The 19,494-nt window shown below is 48.1% G+C and overlaps 1 protein-coding gene across 7 annotated transcripts in view; it reads right to left on the bottom strand.

The window, feature by feature from the left end:
• LOC147119082 (uncharacterized) overlaps positions 1 to 17,514 on the bottom strand; it is a 103,899-nt gene extending 86,385 nt beyond the window's left edge. Inside the window, exons 1-4 of one of the 7 annotated variants that reach the window (XM_085984783.1) lie at positions 17,346 to 17,444; positions 16,076 to 16,252; positions 15,848 to 15,985; positions 11,998 to 15,174 (exon numbers count right to left, since the gene is read on the bottom strand). In XM_085984783.1, the coding sequence (XP_085840909.1) occupies positions 13,907 to 14,533 (627 nt within the window). In that variant the 5' untranslated portion in view covers positions 14,534 to 15,174; positions 15,848 to 15,985; positions 16,076 to 16,252; positions 17,346 to 17,444 and the 3' untranslated portion in view covers positions 11,998 to 13,906. The other 6 variants (XM_085984784.1, XM_085984782.1, XR_015077984.1 and 3 more) reach the window with 6 other exon arrangements.
• Positions 17,515 to 19,494: the final 1,980 nt, after the last annotated feature.

The raw sequence follows: 19,494 nt of genomic DNA, 5'->3' as shown, positions 1-19,494 counted from the left end.
CCCTTCTGCTTGATATAAACCAACCCCACAGTCACTGACACCCATCTCCTCCTGTCTGATATAAACCAATCCCAGTCACTGACACCAATCTCCTCCTGTCTGATATAAACCAACGCCACAGTTACTGACACCAATCTCCTCCTGTCTGATATAAACCAGCCCCAGTCACTGACACCAATCTCCTCCTGTCTAATGTAAACCAACCCCACAGTCACTGACACCAATCTCCTCCTGTCTGATATAAACTAACCCCACAGTCACTGACACCAATCTCCTCCTGTCTGATATAAACCAGCCCCACAGTCACTGACACCAATCTCCTCCCGTCTGATATAAACCAATCCCCAGGCACTGACACCAATCTCCTCCTGTCTGATATAACCAACCCCATAGTCACTGACACCAATCTCCTCCTGTCTGATATAAACCAACCCCACAGTCACTGACACCAATCTCCTCCTGTCTGATATAACCAACCCCATAGTCACTGACACCAATCTCCTCCACTCTGATAAAAACCAACCCCACAGTCACTGACACCAATCTCCGCCTGTCTGATATAAACCAACCCCACAGTCACTGACACCAATCTCGTCCTGTCTGATAAAAACCAATCCCACAGGCATTGACACCAATCTCCTCCAGTCTGATAAAAACTAACCCCACAGTCACTGACACAAATCTCCTCCTGTCTGATATAAACCAATCCCAGCCAGACACCAATCTCCTCCTGTCTAATGTAAACCAACCCCAGTCACTGACACCAATCTCCTCCTGTCTGATATAAACTAACCCCACAGTCACTGACACCAATCTCCTCCTGTCTGATATAAACCAGCCCCACAGTCACTGACACCAATCTCCTCCCGTCTGATATAAATCAATCCCAGCCACTGACACCAATCTCCTCCTGTCTGATATAAACCAACCCCACAGTCACGGACACCATTCTCTTCCTGTCTGATATAAACCAACCACAGTCACTGACACCAATCTCCTCCTGTCTGATATAAACAAACCCACAGTCACTGACACAATCTCCTCCTGTCTGATATAAACCAATCCCACAGTCACTGACATGAATCTCCTCCTGTCTGATATGAACCAGCCCCAGTCACGGACACCAATCTCCTGCTGTCTGATATAAAGCAACCCCAGTCACTGACACCAATCTCCTCCTGTCTGATATAAACTAACCCACAGTCACTGACACAATCTCCTCCTGTGTTATATAAACCAATCCCAAAGTCACTGACACCAATCTCCTCCTGTCTGATATGAACCAGCCCCACAGTCACTGACACCAATCTCCTCCTGTCTGATATAAACCAACCCCACAGTCACTGACACCAATCTCCTCCTGTCTGATATAACCAACCCCACAGTCACTGACACCAATCTCCTCCAGTCTGATATAAACCAACCCCACAGTCACTGACACCAATCTCCTCCTGTCTGATATAAACCAACCCCACAGTCACTGACACCAATCTCGTCCTGTCTGATAAAAACCAATCCCACAGGCATTGACACCAATCTCCTCCAGTCTGATAAAAACTAACCCCACAGTCACTGACACAAATCTCCTCCTGTCTGATATAAACCAATCCCAGCCACTGACACCAATCTCCTCCTGTCTAATGTAAACCAACCCCACAGTCACTGACACCAATCTCCTCCTGTCTGATATAAACTAACCCCACAGTCACTGACACCAATCTCCTCCCGTCTGATATAAACCAATCCCCAGGCACTGACACCAATCTCCTCCTGTCTGATAAAAACCAACCCCACAGTCACTGACACCAATCTCCTCCTGTCTGATATAAACCAACCCCACAGTCACTGACACCAATCTCCTCCTGTCTGATAAAAACCAATCCCACAGGCATTGACACCAATCTCCTCCAGTCTGATAAAAACTAACCCCATCGTCACTGACACAAATCTCCTCCTGTCTGATATAAATCAATCCCAGCCACTGACACCAATCTCCTCCTGTCTGATATAAACCAACCCCACAGTCACGGACACCAATCTCTTCCTGTCTGATATAAACCAACCACAGTCACTGACACCAATCTCCTCCTGTCTGATATAAACTAACCCACAGTCACTGACACAATCTCCTCCTGTCTGATATAAACCAATCCCACAGTCACTGACATGAATCTCCTCCTGTCTGATATGAACCAGCCCCAGTCACGGACACCAATCTCCTGCTGTCTGATATAAAGCAACCCCAGTCACTGACACCAATCTCCTCCTGTCTGATATAAACTAACCCACAGTCACTGACACAATCTCCTCCTGTGTGATATAAACCAATCCCAAAGTCACTGACACCAATCTCCTCCTGTCTGATATGAACCAGCCCCAGTCACTCACACCAATCTCCTCCTGTCTGATATAAACCAACCCCACAGTCGCTGACACCAATCTCCTCCTGTCTGATAAAAACCAACCCGTCACCGACAGCAATCTCCTCCTGTCTGATATAAACCAAACCCAGTCACTGACACCAATCTCCTCCTGTCTGATATAAACCAACCCGTCATTGACACCAATCTCCTCCTGTCTGATATAAACCAACCCCAGTCACTGACACCAACCTCCTCCTGTCTGATATAAACCAACCCCACAGTCACTGACACCAAACTCCTCCTGTCTGATATAAACCAACCCCACAGTCACCGACACCAATCTCGTGTCTGATATAAACCAACCCCACAGTCACTGACACGAATCTCCTCCTGTCTGATATAAACCAACCCCACAGTCACTGACACCAATCTCCTCCTGTCTGAGATAAACCAGCCCCACAGTCACTGACACCAATCTCCTCCTGTCTGATATAATCCAGCCCCAGTCACTGCCACCAATCTCCTCCTGTCTGATATAAACTAACCCCACAGACACTGACACCAATCTCCTCCTGTCTGATACAAACCAACCCCACAGTCACTGACACCAATCTCCTCCTGTCTGATATAAACCAACCCCACAGTCACTGACACCAATCTCCTCCTGTCTGATATAAACCAACCCCAGTCACTGCCACCAATCTCCTCCTGTCTGATATAAACTAACCCCACAGACACTGACACCAACCTCCTCCTGTCTGATACAAACCAACCCCAGTCACTGACACCAATCTCCTCCTGTCTGATATAAACCAACCCCACAGTCACTGCCACCAATCTCCTCCTGTCTGATATAAACCAACCTCACAGTCACTGGCACCAATCTCCTCCTGTCTGATATAAACTAACCCCACAGTCACCGACACCAATCTCCTCCTGTCTGATATAAACCAACCTCACAGTCACTGGCACCAATCTCCTCCTGTCTGATATAAACCAACCCCACAGTCACTGACACCAATCTCCTCCTGTCTGATATAAACCAACCTCACAGTCACTGGCACCAATCTCCTCCTGTCTGATATAAACTAACCCCACAGTCACTGACACCAATCTCCTCCTGTGTGATATAAACCAATCCCAAAGTCACTGACACCAATCTCCTCCTGTCTGATGTGAACCAGCCCCAGTCACTCACACCAATCTCCTCCTGTCTGATATAAACCAACCCCAGTCACTGACACCAATCTCCTCCTGTCTGATATAAACCAACCCCAGTCACTGACACCAATCTCCTCCTGTCTGATATAAACCAACCCCAGTCACTGACACCAATCTCCTCCTGTCTGATATAAACCAGCCCCACAGTCACTGACACCAATCTCCTCCTGTCTGATATAAACCAACCCCACAGTCACTGACACCAATCTCCTCCTGTCTGATATAAACCAACCCCAGTCACTGACACCAATCTTCTCCTGTCTGATATAAACCAACCCCACAGTCACTGACACCAATCTCCTCCTGTCTGATAAAAAACAACCCCAGTCACGGACACCAATCTCCTCCTGTCTGATATAAACCAACCCCGGTCACTGACACCAATCTCCTCCTGTCTGATATAAACTAACCCACAGTCACTGACACCAATCTCCTCCTGTCTGATATAAACCAACCCCACAGTCACTGACACCAATCTCCTCCTGCCTGATATAAACCAATCCCAGTCACTGATACCAAACTCCTCCTGTCTGATATAAATCAACCCCACAATCACTGACACCTATCTCCTCCTGTCTGATATAAAACTACCCCTCAGTCACTGACACCAATCCCCTTCTGCTTGATATAAACCAACCCCACAGTCACTGACACCGATCTCCTCCTGTGATATAAACCAACCCCAGTCACTGACACCAATCTCCTCCTTTCTGATATAAACCAACCCCAGTTACTGCCACCAATCTCCTCCTGTCTGATATAAAGTAACCCGTCAGTGAGACCAATCTCCTCCTGTCTGATATAAACCAACCCCAGTCACTGACACCAATCTCCTCCGGTCTGATATAAACCAACCCCAGTCACTGACACCAATCTCCTCATGTCTGATATAAACCAGCCCCACAGTCACTGACACCAATCTCCTCCCGTCTGATATAAACCAATCCCCAGGCACTGACGCCAATCTCCTCCTGTCTGATATAAACCAACCCCACAGTCACTGACACCAATCTCCTCCTGTCTGATAAAAACCAAACACACAGTCACTGACAACAATCTCCTCCTGTCTGATATAAACCAACCCCAGTCACTGACACCAATCTTCTCCTGTCTGATATAAACCAACCCCACAGTCACTGACACCAATCTCCTCCTGTCTGATAAAAAAACAACCCCAGTCACGGACACCAATCTCCTCCTGTCTGAGATAAACCAACCCCAGTCACTGACACCAATCTCCTCCTGTCTGATATAAACTAACCCACAGTCACTGACACCAATCTCCTCCTGTCTGATATAAACCAATCCCACAGTCACTGACACCAATCTCCTCCTGTCTGATATGAACCAGCCCCAGTCACTGACACCAATCTCCTCCTGTCTGATATAAACCAAACCACAGTCACTGACACCAATTTCCTCCTGTCTGTTATAAACCAACCCCAGTCACTGACACCAATCTCCTCCTGTCTGATAAAAGCCAAACGACAGTCACTGACACCAATCTCCTCCTGTCTGATATAAACCAACCCCAGTCACTGACACCAAACTCCTCCTGTCTGATATAAACTAACCCCACAGTCGCTTACACCAATCTCCTCCTGTCTGATATAAACCAACCCCACAGTCACTGACACCAATCTCCTCCAGTCAGGTATAAACCAGCCCCACAGTCACTGACACCAATCTCCTCTTGTCTGATTAATAACCAAACCCACAGTCACTGACACCAATCTCCTCCTGTCTGATATAAACCAACCCCAGTCACTGACACCAATTTCCTCCTGTCTGATATAAACCAGCCCCACAGTCACTGACACCAATCTCCTCCTGTCTGATATAAACCAACCCCGGTCACTGACACCAATCTCCTCCTGTCTGATATAAACCAACCCCACAGTCACTGACACCAATCTCCTCCAGTCTGATATAAACCAACCCCACAGTCACTGACACCAATCTCCTCCTGTCTGATATAAACCAATCCCAGTCACTGATACCAAACTCCTCCTGTCTGATATAAATCAACCCCACAGTCACTGACACCTATCTCCTCCTGTCTGATATAAACCTACCCCTCAGTCACTGACACCAATCCCCTTCTGCTTGATATAAACCAACCCCACAGTCACTGACACCCATCTCCTCCTGTCTGATATAAACCAATCCCAGTCACTGACACCAATCTCCTCCTGTCTGATATAAACCAACGCCACAGTTACTGACACCAATCTCCTCCTGTCTGATATAAACCAGCCCCAGTCACTGACACCAATCTCCTCCTGTCTAATGTAAACCAACCCCACAGTCACTGACACCAATCTCCTCCTGTCTGATATAAACTAACCCCACAGTCACTGACACCAATCTCCTCCTGTCTGATATAAACCAGCCCCACAGTCACTGACACCAATCTCCTCCCGTCTGATATAAACCAATCCCCAGGCACTGACACCAATCTCCTCCTGTCTGATATAACCAACCCCATAGTCACTGACACCAATCTCCTCCTGTCTGATATAAACCAACCCCACAGTCACTGACACCAATCTCCTCCTGTCTGATATAACCAACCCCATAGTCACTGACACCAATCTCCTCCACTCTGATAAAAACCAACCCCACAGTCACTGACACCAATCTCCGCCTGTCTGATATAAACCAACCCCACAGTCACTGACACCAATCTCGTCCTGTCTGATAAAAACCAATCCCACAGGCATTGACACCAATCTCCTCCAGTCTGATAAAAACTAACCCCACAGTCACTGACACAAATCTCCTCCTGTCTGATATAAACCAATCCCAGCCAGACACCAATCTCCTCCTGTCTAATGTAAACCAACCCCAGTCACTGACACCAATCTCCTCCTGTCTGATATAAACTAACCCCACAGTCACTGACACCAATCTCCTCCTGTCTGATATAAACCAGCCCCACAGTCACTGACACCAATCTCCTCCCGTCTGATATAAATCAATCCCAGCCACTGACACCAATCTCCTCCTGTCTGATATAAACCAACCCCACAGTCACGGACACCATTCTCTTCCTGTCTGATATAAACCAACCACAGTCACTGACACCAATCTCCTCCTGTCTGATATAAACAAACCCACAGTCACTGACACAATCTCCTCCTGTCTGATATAAACCAATCCCACAGTCACTGACATGAATCTCCTCCTGTCTGATATGAACCAGCCCCAGTCACGGACACCAATCTCCTGCTGTCTGATATAAAGCAACCCCAGTCACTGACACCAATCTCCTCCTGTCTGATATAAACTAACCCACAGTCACTGACACAATCTCCTCCTGTGTTATATAAACCAATCCCAAAGTCACTGACACCAATCTCCTCCTGTCTGATATGAACCAGCCCCACAGTCACTGACACCAATCTCCTCCTGTCTGATATAAACCAACCCCACAGTCACTGACACCAATCTCCTCCTGTCTGATATAACCAACCCCACAGTCACTGACACCAATCTCCTCCAGTCTGATATAAACCAACCCCACAGTCACTGACACCAATCTCCTCCTGTCTGATATAAACCAACCCCACAGTCACTGACACCAATCTCGTCCTGTCTGATAAAAACCAATCCCACAGGCATTGACACCAATCTCCTCCAGTCTGATAAAAACTAACCCCACAGTCACTGACACAAATCTCCTCCTGTCTGATATAAACCAATCCCAGCCACTGACACCAATCTCCTCCTGTCTAATGTAAACCAACCCCACAGTCACTGACACCAATCTCCTCCTGTCTGATATAAACTAACCCCACAGTCACTGACACCAATCTCCTCCCGTCTGATATAAACCAATCCCCAGGCACTGACACCAATCTCCTCCTGTCTGATAAAAACCAACCCCACAGTCACTGACACCAATCTCCTCCTGTCTGATATAAACCAACCCCACAGTCACTGACACCAATCTCCTCCTGTCTGATAAAAACCAATCCCACAGGCATTGACACCAATCTCCTCCAGTCTGATAAAAACTAACCCCATCGTCACTGACACAAATCTCCTCCTGTCTGATATAAATCAATCCCAGCCACTGACACCAATCTCCTCCTGTCTGATATAAACCAACCCCACAGTCACGGACACCAATCTCTTCCTGTCTGATATAAACCAACCACAGTCACTGACACCAATCTCCTCCTGTCTGATATAAACTAACCCACAGTCACTGACACAATCTCCTCCTGTCTGATATAAACCAATCCCACAGTCACTGACATGAATCTCCTCCTGTCTGATATGAACCAGCCCCAGTCACGGACACCAATCTCCTGCTGTCTGATATAAAGCAACCCCAGTCACTGACACCAATCTCCTCCTGTCTGATATAAACTAACCCACAGTCACTGACACAATCTCCTCCTGTGTGATATAAACCAATCCCAAAGTCACTGACACCAATCTCCTCCTGTCTGATATGAACCAGCCCCAGTCACTCACACCAATCTCCTCCTGTCTGATATAAACCAACCCCACAGTCGCTGACACCAATCTCCTCCTGTCTGATAAAAACCAACCCGTCACCGACAGCAATCTCCTCCTGTCTGATATAAACCAAACCCAGTCACTGACACCAATCTCCTCCTGTCTGATATAAACCAACCCGTCATTGACACCAATCTCCTCCTGTCTGATATAAACCAACCCCAGTCACTGACACCAACCTCCTCCTGTCTGATATAAACCAACCCCACAGTCACTGACACCAAACTCCTCCTGTCTGATATAAACCAACCCCACAGTCACCGACACCAATCTCGTGTCTGATATAAACCAACCCCACAGTCACTGACACGAATCTCCTCCTGTCTGATATAAACCAACCCCACAGTCACTGACACCAATCTCCTCCTGTCTGAGATAAACCAGCCCCACAGTCACTGACACCAATCTCCTCCTGTCTGATATAATCCAGCCCCAGTCACTGCCACCAATCTCCTCCTGTCTGATATAAACTAACCCCACAGACACTGACACCAATCTCCTCCTGTCTGATACAAACCAACCCCACAGTCACTGACACCAATCTCCTCCTGTCTGATATAAACCAACCCCACAGTCACTGACACCAATCTCCTCCTGTCTGATATAAACCAACCCCAGTCACTGCCACCAATCTCCTCCTGTCTGATATAAACTAACCCCACAGACACTGACACCAACCTCCTCCTGTCTGATACAAACCAACCCCAGTCACTGACACCAATCTCCTCCTGTCTGATATAAACCAACCCCACAGTCACTGCCACCAATCTCCTCCTGTCTGATATAAACCAACCTCACAGTCACTGGCACCAATCTCCTCCTGTCTGATATAAACTAACCCCACAGTCACCGACACCAATCTCCTCCTGTCTGATATAAACCAACCTCACAGTCACTGGCACCAATCTCCTCCTGTCTGATATAAACCAACCCCACAGTCACTGACACCAATCTCCTCCTGTCTGATATAAACCAACCTCACAGTCACTGGCACCAATCTCCTCCTGTCTGATATAAACTAACCCCACAGTCACTGACACCAATCTCCTCCTGTCTGATATAAACTAACCCCACAGTCACTGAAACCAATCTCCTCCTGTCTGATATAAACCAATCCCAGTCACTGACACCAATCTCCTCCTGTCTGATATAAACCAGCCCCACAGTCACTGACATCAATCTCCTCCTGTCTGATATAAACCAACCCCATAGTCACTGACACCAATCTCCTCCTGTCTGATATAAACCAACACCACAGTCACTGACGCCAATCTCCTCCTGTCTGATATAAACCAACCCCAGTGATGCGCTATCAATTACTCATAAAAGACGGAGAGTTAGGAGAGTAACTAAAAGGCTTTTATTAGCAAAGAACAGAGCATACCTCTCGTGGTTGACTGGGTTCCAAGAAGGCAGGGGGCTGCAGAGCGGCCACCTTTGTACCTGGGCCTGTGGGTGGAGCCAGGGTCGGAGCCAGCAGAGACATGCTGAGGCATGCATAGGTACAACAGTGTGCAACAACAACAACGGTGAACAACAATAACAGTGGTTTACCACATTCACCCCTTGTTTAAAATTGAGTCCGGCGGGGTGAAGTGTTCTAAAGGTTCGTGTAAGTAAGTCTTTCAGGTGGCCTTGTATGCCGTCCTGATCGTCGTGGTGGCGGCGGTGATGGTGCAGCATCCAACGTTGAATCAGGCGTCTCATTGAGTGGTTGGGTGGTCAATGACGGGTCCTGGGGCTGCGGCATGCCGTCTAGCGGGGTTGGGTTGTGGGTCGTGGTGGATGGCAATGGTAGTGTTTCAGGGGCACCCGAAGGTGCGAGATCTCGTGTGGAGGCTGTGTCCTCCCGCCCGTCCGGGTACGCTACGTAAGCGTACTGGGGGTAGGCGTGGGTAGTGGTGGGTGGCGAAGGTGGTGTTTCGGGGGCACCCGAAGGTGCGAGGTCTCGTATGGAGACTGTGTCCTAACGCCCGTCCGAGTACACCATCTAAGCATACTGAGGGTTGGCATGGAGGAGGCTCACCCTCTCGACCAGGGGGTCCGTCTTATGGGACCTCACGTGCTTCCGCAGTAGGACGGGTCCTGGAGAAGTCAGCCATGTCGGTAACGAGATCCCCGATGTGGACTTCCTGGGGAAGGAGAACATTCTCTCATGAGGGGTGACATTGGTGGCAGTACAGAGCAGTGACCGAATGGAATGGAGCACTGCAGGGGTGACCTCCTGCCAGCGAGAGGTCGGAAGGCCCTTAGATTTAAAGTTTAAAAGGACTGCCTTCCAGACCGTCGCATTCTCCCTTTCCACCTGGCCATTCCCCCGGGGGTTGTAGCTGGTGGTCCTGCTTGTAGCAATACCTCTCGCGAGCAGGTACTGACGAAGTTCGTCGCTCATAAAGGATGAGCCCCTGTCACTATGAATATAGCTAGGGAAACCGAACAAGGCGAAGAGGTCATTCAGACATTTAATGACCGTGGTACTGGTCATGTCTGAGCAAGGGATGGCAAACAGGAAACGGGAGTACTCGTCAATTATGTTGAGGAAGTACACATTGCGGTCAGAGGAGGGGAGGGGCCCTTTAAAATCGACGCTCAGCCGTTCAAAGGGACGCGTGGCTTTGATCAGGCTTGCTCTTTCTGGCCTATAAAAATGCAGTTTGCACTCGGCACAGATTTGGCAGTTCCTGGTCATGGTCCTGACCTCCTCGATGGAGTAGGGCAGGTTACGGGATTTGATGAAGTGAAAAAACCTGGTGACCCCCGGGTGGCAGAGGTCATTGTGGAGGGTCTTCAGTCTATCAACCTGCGCGTTAGCGCATGTACCCCCGTGATAGGGCATCTGGGGGCTCATTGAGTTTCCCGGGCCGGTACAAGATATCGTAATTGTAGGTGGAGAGTTCGATTCTCCACCTCAAGATCTTGTCATTCTTGAGTCCTTGTTGTATGTTAGGTTCAGCCGCTGGGCCGTACGGAGAAATTTCTCTAGATTAACATCATGGTCCTGCTGGTCGTGGCCGCAGATGGTGATGTTGTCTAGATAGGGGAAAGTGGCCTGGAGCGCGTTCTGGTCAACCATCCGGTCCATCTCCCGTTGGAAGACTGAAACCCCGTTGGTGACGCCGAAGGGAACTCTGAGGAAGTGGTAGAGACGACCATCACCTTCAAAAGCTGTGTGCTGGCGGTCCTCAGCCCTGAACAACAACGGTGAACAACAATAACAGTGGTTTACCACACCCAGTCAATGACACCAATCTCCTCCTGTCTGATATAAACCAACCCCACAGTCATTGACACCAATCACCTCCTGTCTGATATAAACCAGCCCCACAGTCACTGACACCAATCTCCTCTTGTCTGATATAAACCAACCCCAGTCACTGACACCTATCTCCTCCTGTCTGATATAAACCAACCCGTCACTGACACCTATCTCCTCCTGTCTGATATAAACCAACCCGTCACTGACACCAATCTCCTCCTGTCTGATATAAACCAACCCCAGTCACTGACACCTATCTCCTCCTGTCTGATATAAACCAACCCCAGTCACTGACACCTATCTCCTCCTGTCTGATATAAACCAAACCCACCGTCACTGACACCAATCTCCTCCTGTCTGATATAAACCAACCCCAGTCACTGACACCAATCTCCTCCTGTCTGATATAAACCAGCCCCACAGTCACTGACACCAATCTCCTCTTGTCTGATATAAACCAGCCCGTCATGAACACCAATCTCCTCCTGTCTGATATAAACCAGCCCCACAGTCACTGACACCAATCTCCGGTGTATGTCAGACTGAAGTTATTTACAATCCTGATGAGCTTTTACGCTATTCCTAGTTGAGTTCGAGATCTCCAATGAAACACTCCACACACCTTAATCCACTGAGCACAGGATTTATTTTTAATATGTAGATTCTACAATAATACAACTCATATACTAAATGTGTGCAAAATATTTACATGGGAGATTCTACAAAGGAATACTTCTTGTAACATTCTTACAATATTACATTTATATAGCAAGACTCATAATCTAACAAGCTGTATCCATGAACTCAGACTTTTTAAGGGGGCACAAACAATCAACTCCAAATTATAATTAAATCAGATCCGAATACTGTTGCTGATGTTGACAATTTACTCCAGTCCCTCCAGTGCCCACTGGTCACGGAAGGCCTCCAGCGTCCCGGCGGACACCGCGTGCTCCCTCTCCAGGGACAGCCCGAAGGATGTTCCACCTTGGCTGTAGCCATCAGCTTTCTTCTTCCCGGGGTGCTCTCTGACCTAAGCTGCAAACTGTTCCTGTATTTAAAGCCCAATCAGATACAGCCCATGTGACCCTGGTTACCTCGGCCAATCAAACCATTGAGCTGAAAGACATTTATCAAACAAAGCATTCCATTGGATGGCTGTTTAGGGTTCATCGAGTAACCGCTTCCTGTTCATTGGAGCTACGAGGAATCTGCGAGTCAGAACAATGTCAGAGTTTGCTTTTACTGGGGCATTTCAAGAAACAAATGGCCTTCACGGTTCGGCTCAGTCCACACAGGCAGAGTTCTCAGCTCTGCTGGTTCTGTTCACATGAGGTCTGTTCCAGCTTAAAAGGGATAATTAGAGCCTGTTCTGTCTGAGGTGATTATAAGCTAATAGTTCACTAGACACCGGTCTTTAATACAAAGTCCACTAATATTAAACATACATGTACATAAAACTAAGCAAGTCTTTACTTTTATGACTCTATTTCATGTTAAATCTGATCTTCTAACAAAACACAGCTTTCTTACCGTCCACTCCTGGAGGCCCCACTCCCTGAGCCTACAACCTTCAGCAGGGTCAGTGGTGGAGTTCCACAGCAGGAGTGATCCCAGAGTAACTGTCGGGATCGCACCCACTTGATGTTCCGGGTCGTGTATTTTTAGTTATCCTGGTGTCTAACACACGCACATCAATAAAACAGGGAATTCCTGGAAACACGCTGCAGGTCCTTCTTTATCTGGAGATCAAATGTATGTTGTATAATTGTACCAGCAGTTAACAGGCTCCTGTGAACTCCTCCGTCTGCTATTTTAATGCAGAATTTAACCAATTTATTTTAAACAGTTGTATTTTAAATGGGTTAACGCCTGCCTTAAAATGGTAGACTCAGGACTGTCACACAAACATGTCAAATGATTACCAGTCATTTTTGGACTGGAAACTTAAACCTGCCATTTCACTTTCAGTCAGGAACAAATCGCAGTTTGACACCAATCTCTGATTTGACAGCACGTTCCCAGCATTCACCGTTGTTCTTCCCGACTCTAAACACAGCTGTAAAGGATCCTTCTGTTCCGTGTATAGGAGCTCTGAACCATGGAAGGGAGGGCTGGGACACATTTCTTACAGGCCTCAAGATTAACCCGCACGACAACTTTGCTGTCAGTGAAGAGAGACGAGAAAGACCAAAGTGCCGTTTGCCCCTCTCAGTGTGGTCCTGAAGGACTGTGTCCAGGCTAAAGTTCTGTTCCCGCCGTATGATCCTCCCCCAGATTGTCCTTTCTGAGCTCCAGCCAGGTGATGCTAAACACTCAGGTGGGAAAGACGAAATTCTACCACAATGTGTTTAAAACAAAGCTGATTTATTTGACAGATATCCAGGATATTAATCTCCAGTCGAGTTACAGGAGTTATTGTCATCAGAAACAAACCCCAACTGTCAGAATGAACATGGTTCAGTCTGGATGTGATTAACAGCAGCAATAACAGCAGAATCCAAACCCTGCAGTCACTTGTGAACTCGCTGGTGTCTCAGCAGGGTGGATGACTGAATGAATCCCTTCCCACACTCAAAGCAGGTGTACGGCCTCTCCCCAGTGTGAACTCGCTGGTGTGACAGCAGGTGGGATGACTGAGTGAATCCCTTCCCACACTCAAAGCAGGTGAACGGCCTCTCTCAGTGTGAACACGCTGGTGTATCAGCAGATCTTTTGTGCTTTTAAAGCTCTTCTCACAGTCAGGACATTTAAAAGGTCTTTTATCTGTGTGAACAAGTTGGTGTTCAGTGAGGTGCGATGACCGAGTGAATCCCTTCCCACACACAAAGCAGGTGAACGGTCTCTCCCCAGTGTGAACTCGCTGGTGTGTCAGAACATCGGATGAATTGGTGAATCCCTTCTCACACACGGAACAGGTGAACGGCCTCTCCCCAGTGTGAATGCGTTGGTGTGTCAGAAGTTTGGATGGTCGATCAAATCCCTTCCCACATGTGGAGCAGGTGAACGGCCTCTCTCCAGTGTGAACTCGCTGGTGCCTCAGAAGCTCGGATGAACGAGTGAATCTGTTCTCACACACAGAGCAGGTGAACAGCCTCTCTCTAGTGTGAATGTGCTGGTGTTTCACAAGCTCAGATGAACGAGTGAATCTCTTCCCACACATGGAGCAGCTGAACGGCCTCTCCCCAGTGTGAACTCGCTGGTGTATCAGCAAGCTGGATCTCTGAGTGAATCCCTTCTCACACAGGGAGCAGGTGAATAGCCTCTCCCCAGTGTGAACTCGCTGGTGTCTCAGAAGGTTGGATGAATGAGTGAATCCCTTCTCACACACAGAGCAGGTGAACGGTCTCTCCCCGGTGTGACTGCGTCGATGAGTTTCCAACTTCGATGGGGAACTGAATCTCTTCCCACAGTCCCCACATTTCCACGGTTTCGCTGTGGTGCGGGTGTCATTGTGACTCTCCAGGTTGGATGATCAGTTGAAGCCTCGTCCACACAAAGAACACGTGTACGGTTTCTCCCCGCTGTGAATGGTGCGAATATTTTTTCAGGCTGTGTAACTGGTTAAAGCTCTTTCCACAGTCAGTGCACTGGAACACTCTCACTCGGGTGTGTGTGTCTCGGTGCTTTTCCAGTCACTCTGATGTTTGAAATCTTTCCCCACAGACAGAACAGGGAAAATTTTCTCCTTCCACATTCAAAGGCTGATGATATTCAGGTCCTGCTGATTCGTGTCACTCTCTCAGATCTTGACGTGATGTTTGGTTTGAGTTTCTCATCTGCACATCCTCCCCTTCTAATGCCCTGTAAAAGCAGTTTACAAAAGTCAGGATAGAAATTTGGATTTTTCTCCCTTTCTCTCCTGAAGGTGCTGCGTGATGGTGGGGTTTGGCCCAGTCACTCTTTGCCTTCCAGTACCTCGCCAATGGCAATTCTGAGCTGTGAGCCGATACAGCGAGCTGCCAGCATTTCGACCATGGGGAGCAGCACAGCCGCCGTCCCTGGCTGATTCTGTCAGGAAAAGCTGAGACCAATGGTAGCACAGCAACAACAACTTGCATTTACATAGCGCCTTTAACGTAGTAAAACGTTCCAAGGTGCTTCACAAGAGCGTAATCAGGCAAAATCTGACCTTAGTGCTGAGGCAACTGAAGGCACGGCCACCAATGGTGGAGCGAAGGAAGTGGAGGATGAACAACAGGCCAGAATTGGAGGAATGCAGAGTTCATAGAATCAGAGAATGGTACAGCCCTTCGGCCCATTGTCCCAGAGCCAGCTCTTTGAATTTAGGCCCACTCCTCTGCTTTATCCCCACAGACCCGCAATTTGTTTCCCAATTCAAGTAGTTCTCCAATTCCCCTTTGAAAGTTGCCATTGAATCTGCTTCCACCACCACTTCAGGCAGTGCCTTCCAGGTCAAAGCAACTCGCTGCTTAAATTCTTTCCTCATGTCGCTGCTGGTTCTTTTGACAATTACCTTAAATCTGAGTCCTCTGGTTACCGACCCTTCTGACACTGGAGTCAGTTTCTCCTTATTAAGAGGGTTGTAAACACCTGGTCCACTTGGCACTGAAGTGCCTGAAACTCATAATAGGAACTCCAGGGAAACAAAATACTGACAAATGTTAAACTGTTCTGTTGACAAATGAAATCTCAATTTAACTTTTAAAAGCATAAATTGTTTAACGGGTTCACACTGACTCACCCGACTCAGGTTCTGTCCCTCAAACACCGCGATTGGTTGCCGAACTCGCTGCTCCCTTGGCCCTCCGGCCTCTGAGCTCTCTTCCTATTGGTTCCCAGGGCCATCAATCACCACTCGCCCACATTACGCTGCCAGATGAGGTTCAGGGAATCAGAGGAAGAAAATGAGGCCATGAATCTGAGTTGGGAAATACAAGGAGAGAAACATGATTCAATTGATGAACTAAACTATTTCAAATCAACTCAAATGAATTGTTGCAATTAATATATTATTTTTGCCCCAAGTGGGAAACAAGTGATGTTTTCCCACACACGGAGCAGGTGAACGGCCTCTCCCCAGTGTGACTACATCAATGAGTTTCCAGCTCAGACAGGTAATTGAATCCCTTCCCACAGTCCCCACATTTCCACGGATTCTCCGTGTTGCAGGTGTCCTTGTGTCTCTCCAGGTTGGACGATCGGTTAAAGCCTTGTCCACACACACAACACGTGTACGGTTTCTCCCCACTGTGAATGGTGCGATGATTTTTCAGGCTGTGTAACTGGTTAAAGCTCTTTCCACAGTCAGTGCACTGGAACACTCTCACTTGGGTGTGTGTGTCTCGGTGCTTTTCCAGTCACACTGATGTTTGAAATCTTTTCCCACAGACAGAACAAACATTTCTCCTTCCACATTCACAGGCCGATGATATTCAGGTCCTGATGAATGGAGTGCCTCTGTCAGATGTTGATGTGATGTTTGGTCTGAGTTTGCGGTGTGTAAATGCTGCCCTTCTCATAGCCTGTAAAAGAAGTTTACAAAAGCCATCACTGAGAGTCCAGGATAGAAATTGACAAGATTCTCTCCTCCTGGTTCCTGGCCAAGGGGGCCGCGCATGTGCCCTGCTGCCCCCTGAGCCTCTCAAGATGGCGGCCGTTACCCCGGGCCTGTCACCGGGAGAAAGCCCCGCAGCTGCCGCCCCGCTCGGGGCAAACGCCCGGCCCGGAGGCTCTTGTTCGGGGCCTGAGGCCCACCCCGGGTGTTTGTAAAGCGGAAAATGTTGAGTGTTTTAACAATCGGGCCTGGGGCCGCACTCGGGGTGTGAGCAGCCTGCGTCCCCCCCGAGGTTCATGAACCCGCTCCCTGAGCTCGGGGTGTTAGCAGCCTGCGTCCCCCCCCCCGGGGTTCATGAACCCGCTCCCTGAGCTCGGGGTGTGAGCAGCCCGCGTCCCCCCGGGGTTCATGAACGCGCTCCCTCCACCAACTTTATAAAGCCTGCGGCGCGGCCTACCGCAGTTCATTAATATCCCGACCCCGCTCCCACCGACCTGCAGCTGCGCCCGGCGAGGGACACGTGACCCGGGCCCGCGGCCTGATTGCCGGAGCTTCCGACCAATAGGGAGCGAGCAGGGCGGGGCTGGAGGTGCGAGCCGGCGGCGGGTCCTCCAACCAATCGGGAAGCCTGAGGGGCGGGGCTTGACCTTTAATCCTGAACAACAGAAGGTGAGTTGAGCATGCGCGGGAGAGGGTGCTTGTTGGGCAGTGTGAGCTGAGCATGCGCGGGAGAGGATGCAGCAGGTCAGAGGGAGGCAGGTTAATGAACCCCGGGGGGACGCGGGCTTCACACACCCCGAGTGCGGCCCCAGGCCCGATTATAAGAGCAGTGAACGTTATCCGCCCCCACCCGCGGGTTCCCGTTTCACTCCGGCCCGAATCTCAACAAAGCGCCAAACTCCGGGACAGACAGGAAGTGAGTTAGGGAGCGTCTGTAAATGGAGGAGAAATGGTGACTGGTCAGGGAGCGTCTGTAAATGAAGGAGAAATGGGGACTGGTCAGGGAGCGCCTGTAAATGGAGGAGAAATGGAGACTGGTCAGGGAGAGTCTGTAAATGAAGGAGAAATGAAGACTGGTCAGGGAGAGTCTGTAAATGAAGGAGAAATGGGGACTGGTCAGGGAGAGTCTGTAAATGAAGGAGAAATTACTCAGTATTTTGTGGCTGTTGGTTTGTGTGAACAAATATATCCGTGATTTTAATGAGATGCTTTTCTGTGTCCCAGCCTCTGTAAAGACTGGATGTAAAACTAATAGGGAGCAGAAACAAAGGCCAACAGTAAAGAGGGTCAAAGTGCAGAAAAATATTAAACAGGCAAAGGTGAAGGCACTTTGTCGAAATGCACGTAGCATTTGCAACAAGGTGGATGAATTAATGGCACTAATAGAAGTACAGTAAATGGGTGTGATGTAATTGCCATTACAGAGACATGGTTGCAGGGTAACCAAGGCTGGGAACTGAATGTTTCAGGGTACTCAACATTTAGGAAGGACAGACAAAAAAGAAAAGGAGGTGGCATAGCGCTGTTAATAAGGGATGAGATCGGTACGGTAGAGATAAAAGATCTTGGCTTGGCAGGTCGTGATGTAGAACCGGAATCAGTTTGGGTGGAGCTAAGAAACAGCAAAGGGTGGAAAACATTGGTGGGAGTTGTGTATAGGCCACCAAACAGTAGTGGTAATGTAGGGCACAGTATCAATCAAGAGATTAGAAGTGCATGTAACAAGGGCAATACGGTAATCATGGGGGACTTTAATCTACATATTGACTGGGCAAATCAAATTACCACTAATGGAGGACGAATTCTTGGAATGCATGCGAGATGGTTTCCTGGATCAGAATGTGGAGGAAACTACCAGAGAACAGGCTATTCTGGATCTGGTACTGTGTAATGGGAAAGGGCTAATCAATAATCTTGTGGTAAAGGGGCCTTTAGGGACAAGTGACCATAATATGATTGAAGTTTACATTAAGTTTGAGAGTGATGTAGTCCAATCTGAAACTAAGGCCTTCAATCTAAATGGAGGAAACTACAAGGGTATGAGGGACAAGTTGGCCATGGTAGATTGGGAGACTACACTAAAAGGTATGAAGGGGGACATACAATGGCTAACATTCAAAATAATAATGCATAATTTGCAACAAACATATATTCCTCTCGGGCATAAAAACTCAAAAGGAAAAGTGATCCAACCATGGCTAACAAAAGAAATTAAAGCTAGCATTAAGTCAAAGGAGGAAGCTTATAAAGTTGCCAGAAAAAGCAGTCAGCCTGAGGATTGGGATCATTTTAGAAATCAGCAAAGGGGGACCAAGAAATTGATAAAGAAAGGGAAAATGGAATATGAGCACAAACTAGCAAAAAATATAAAAACAGATTGTAAAAGCTTCTATAGGTATGTAAAAAGGAAAAGACTGGTGAAGGTAATTGTAGGTCCTTTACAGTCAGAGACGGGGGAATTTATAATGGGGAATGAGGAAATGGAAGAGAAATTTAAGTAAATACTTTGTTTCTGTCTTCACGGAGGAAGACACAGAAAACCTCACGGAAATACGAGAAAACCAAGGGTGTGGTGAGAATGAGGAACTTAAAGAGATTATTATTAG

The sequence above is a fragment of the Somniosus microcephalus genome, chromosome 4, assembly GCF_052327205.1.
Source record: "Somniosus microcephalus isolate GS21.2 chromosome 4, FLI_Smic_1.0, whole genome shotgun sequence".
In the NCBI taxonomy this organism is placed as follows: domain Eukaryota; kingdom Metazoa; phylum Chordata; class Chondrichthyes; order Squaliformes; family Somniosidae; genus Somniosus; species Somniosus microcephalus.
The sequence above is the reverse complement of the archived record's forward strand: the minus strand, read 5'-3'. Positions and strand labels throughout refer to the sequence as shown.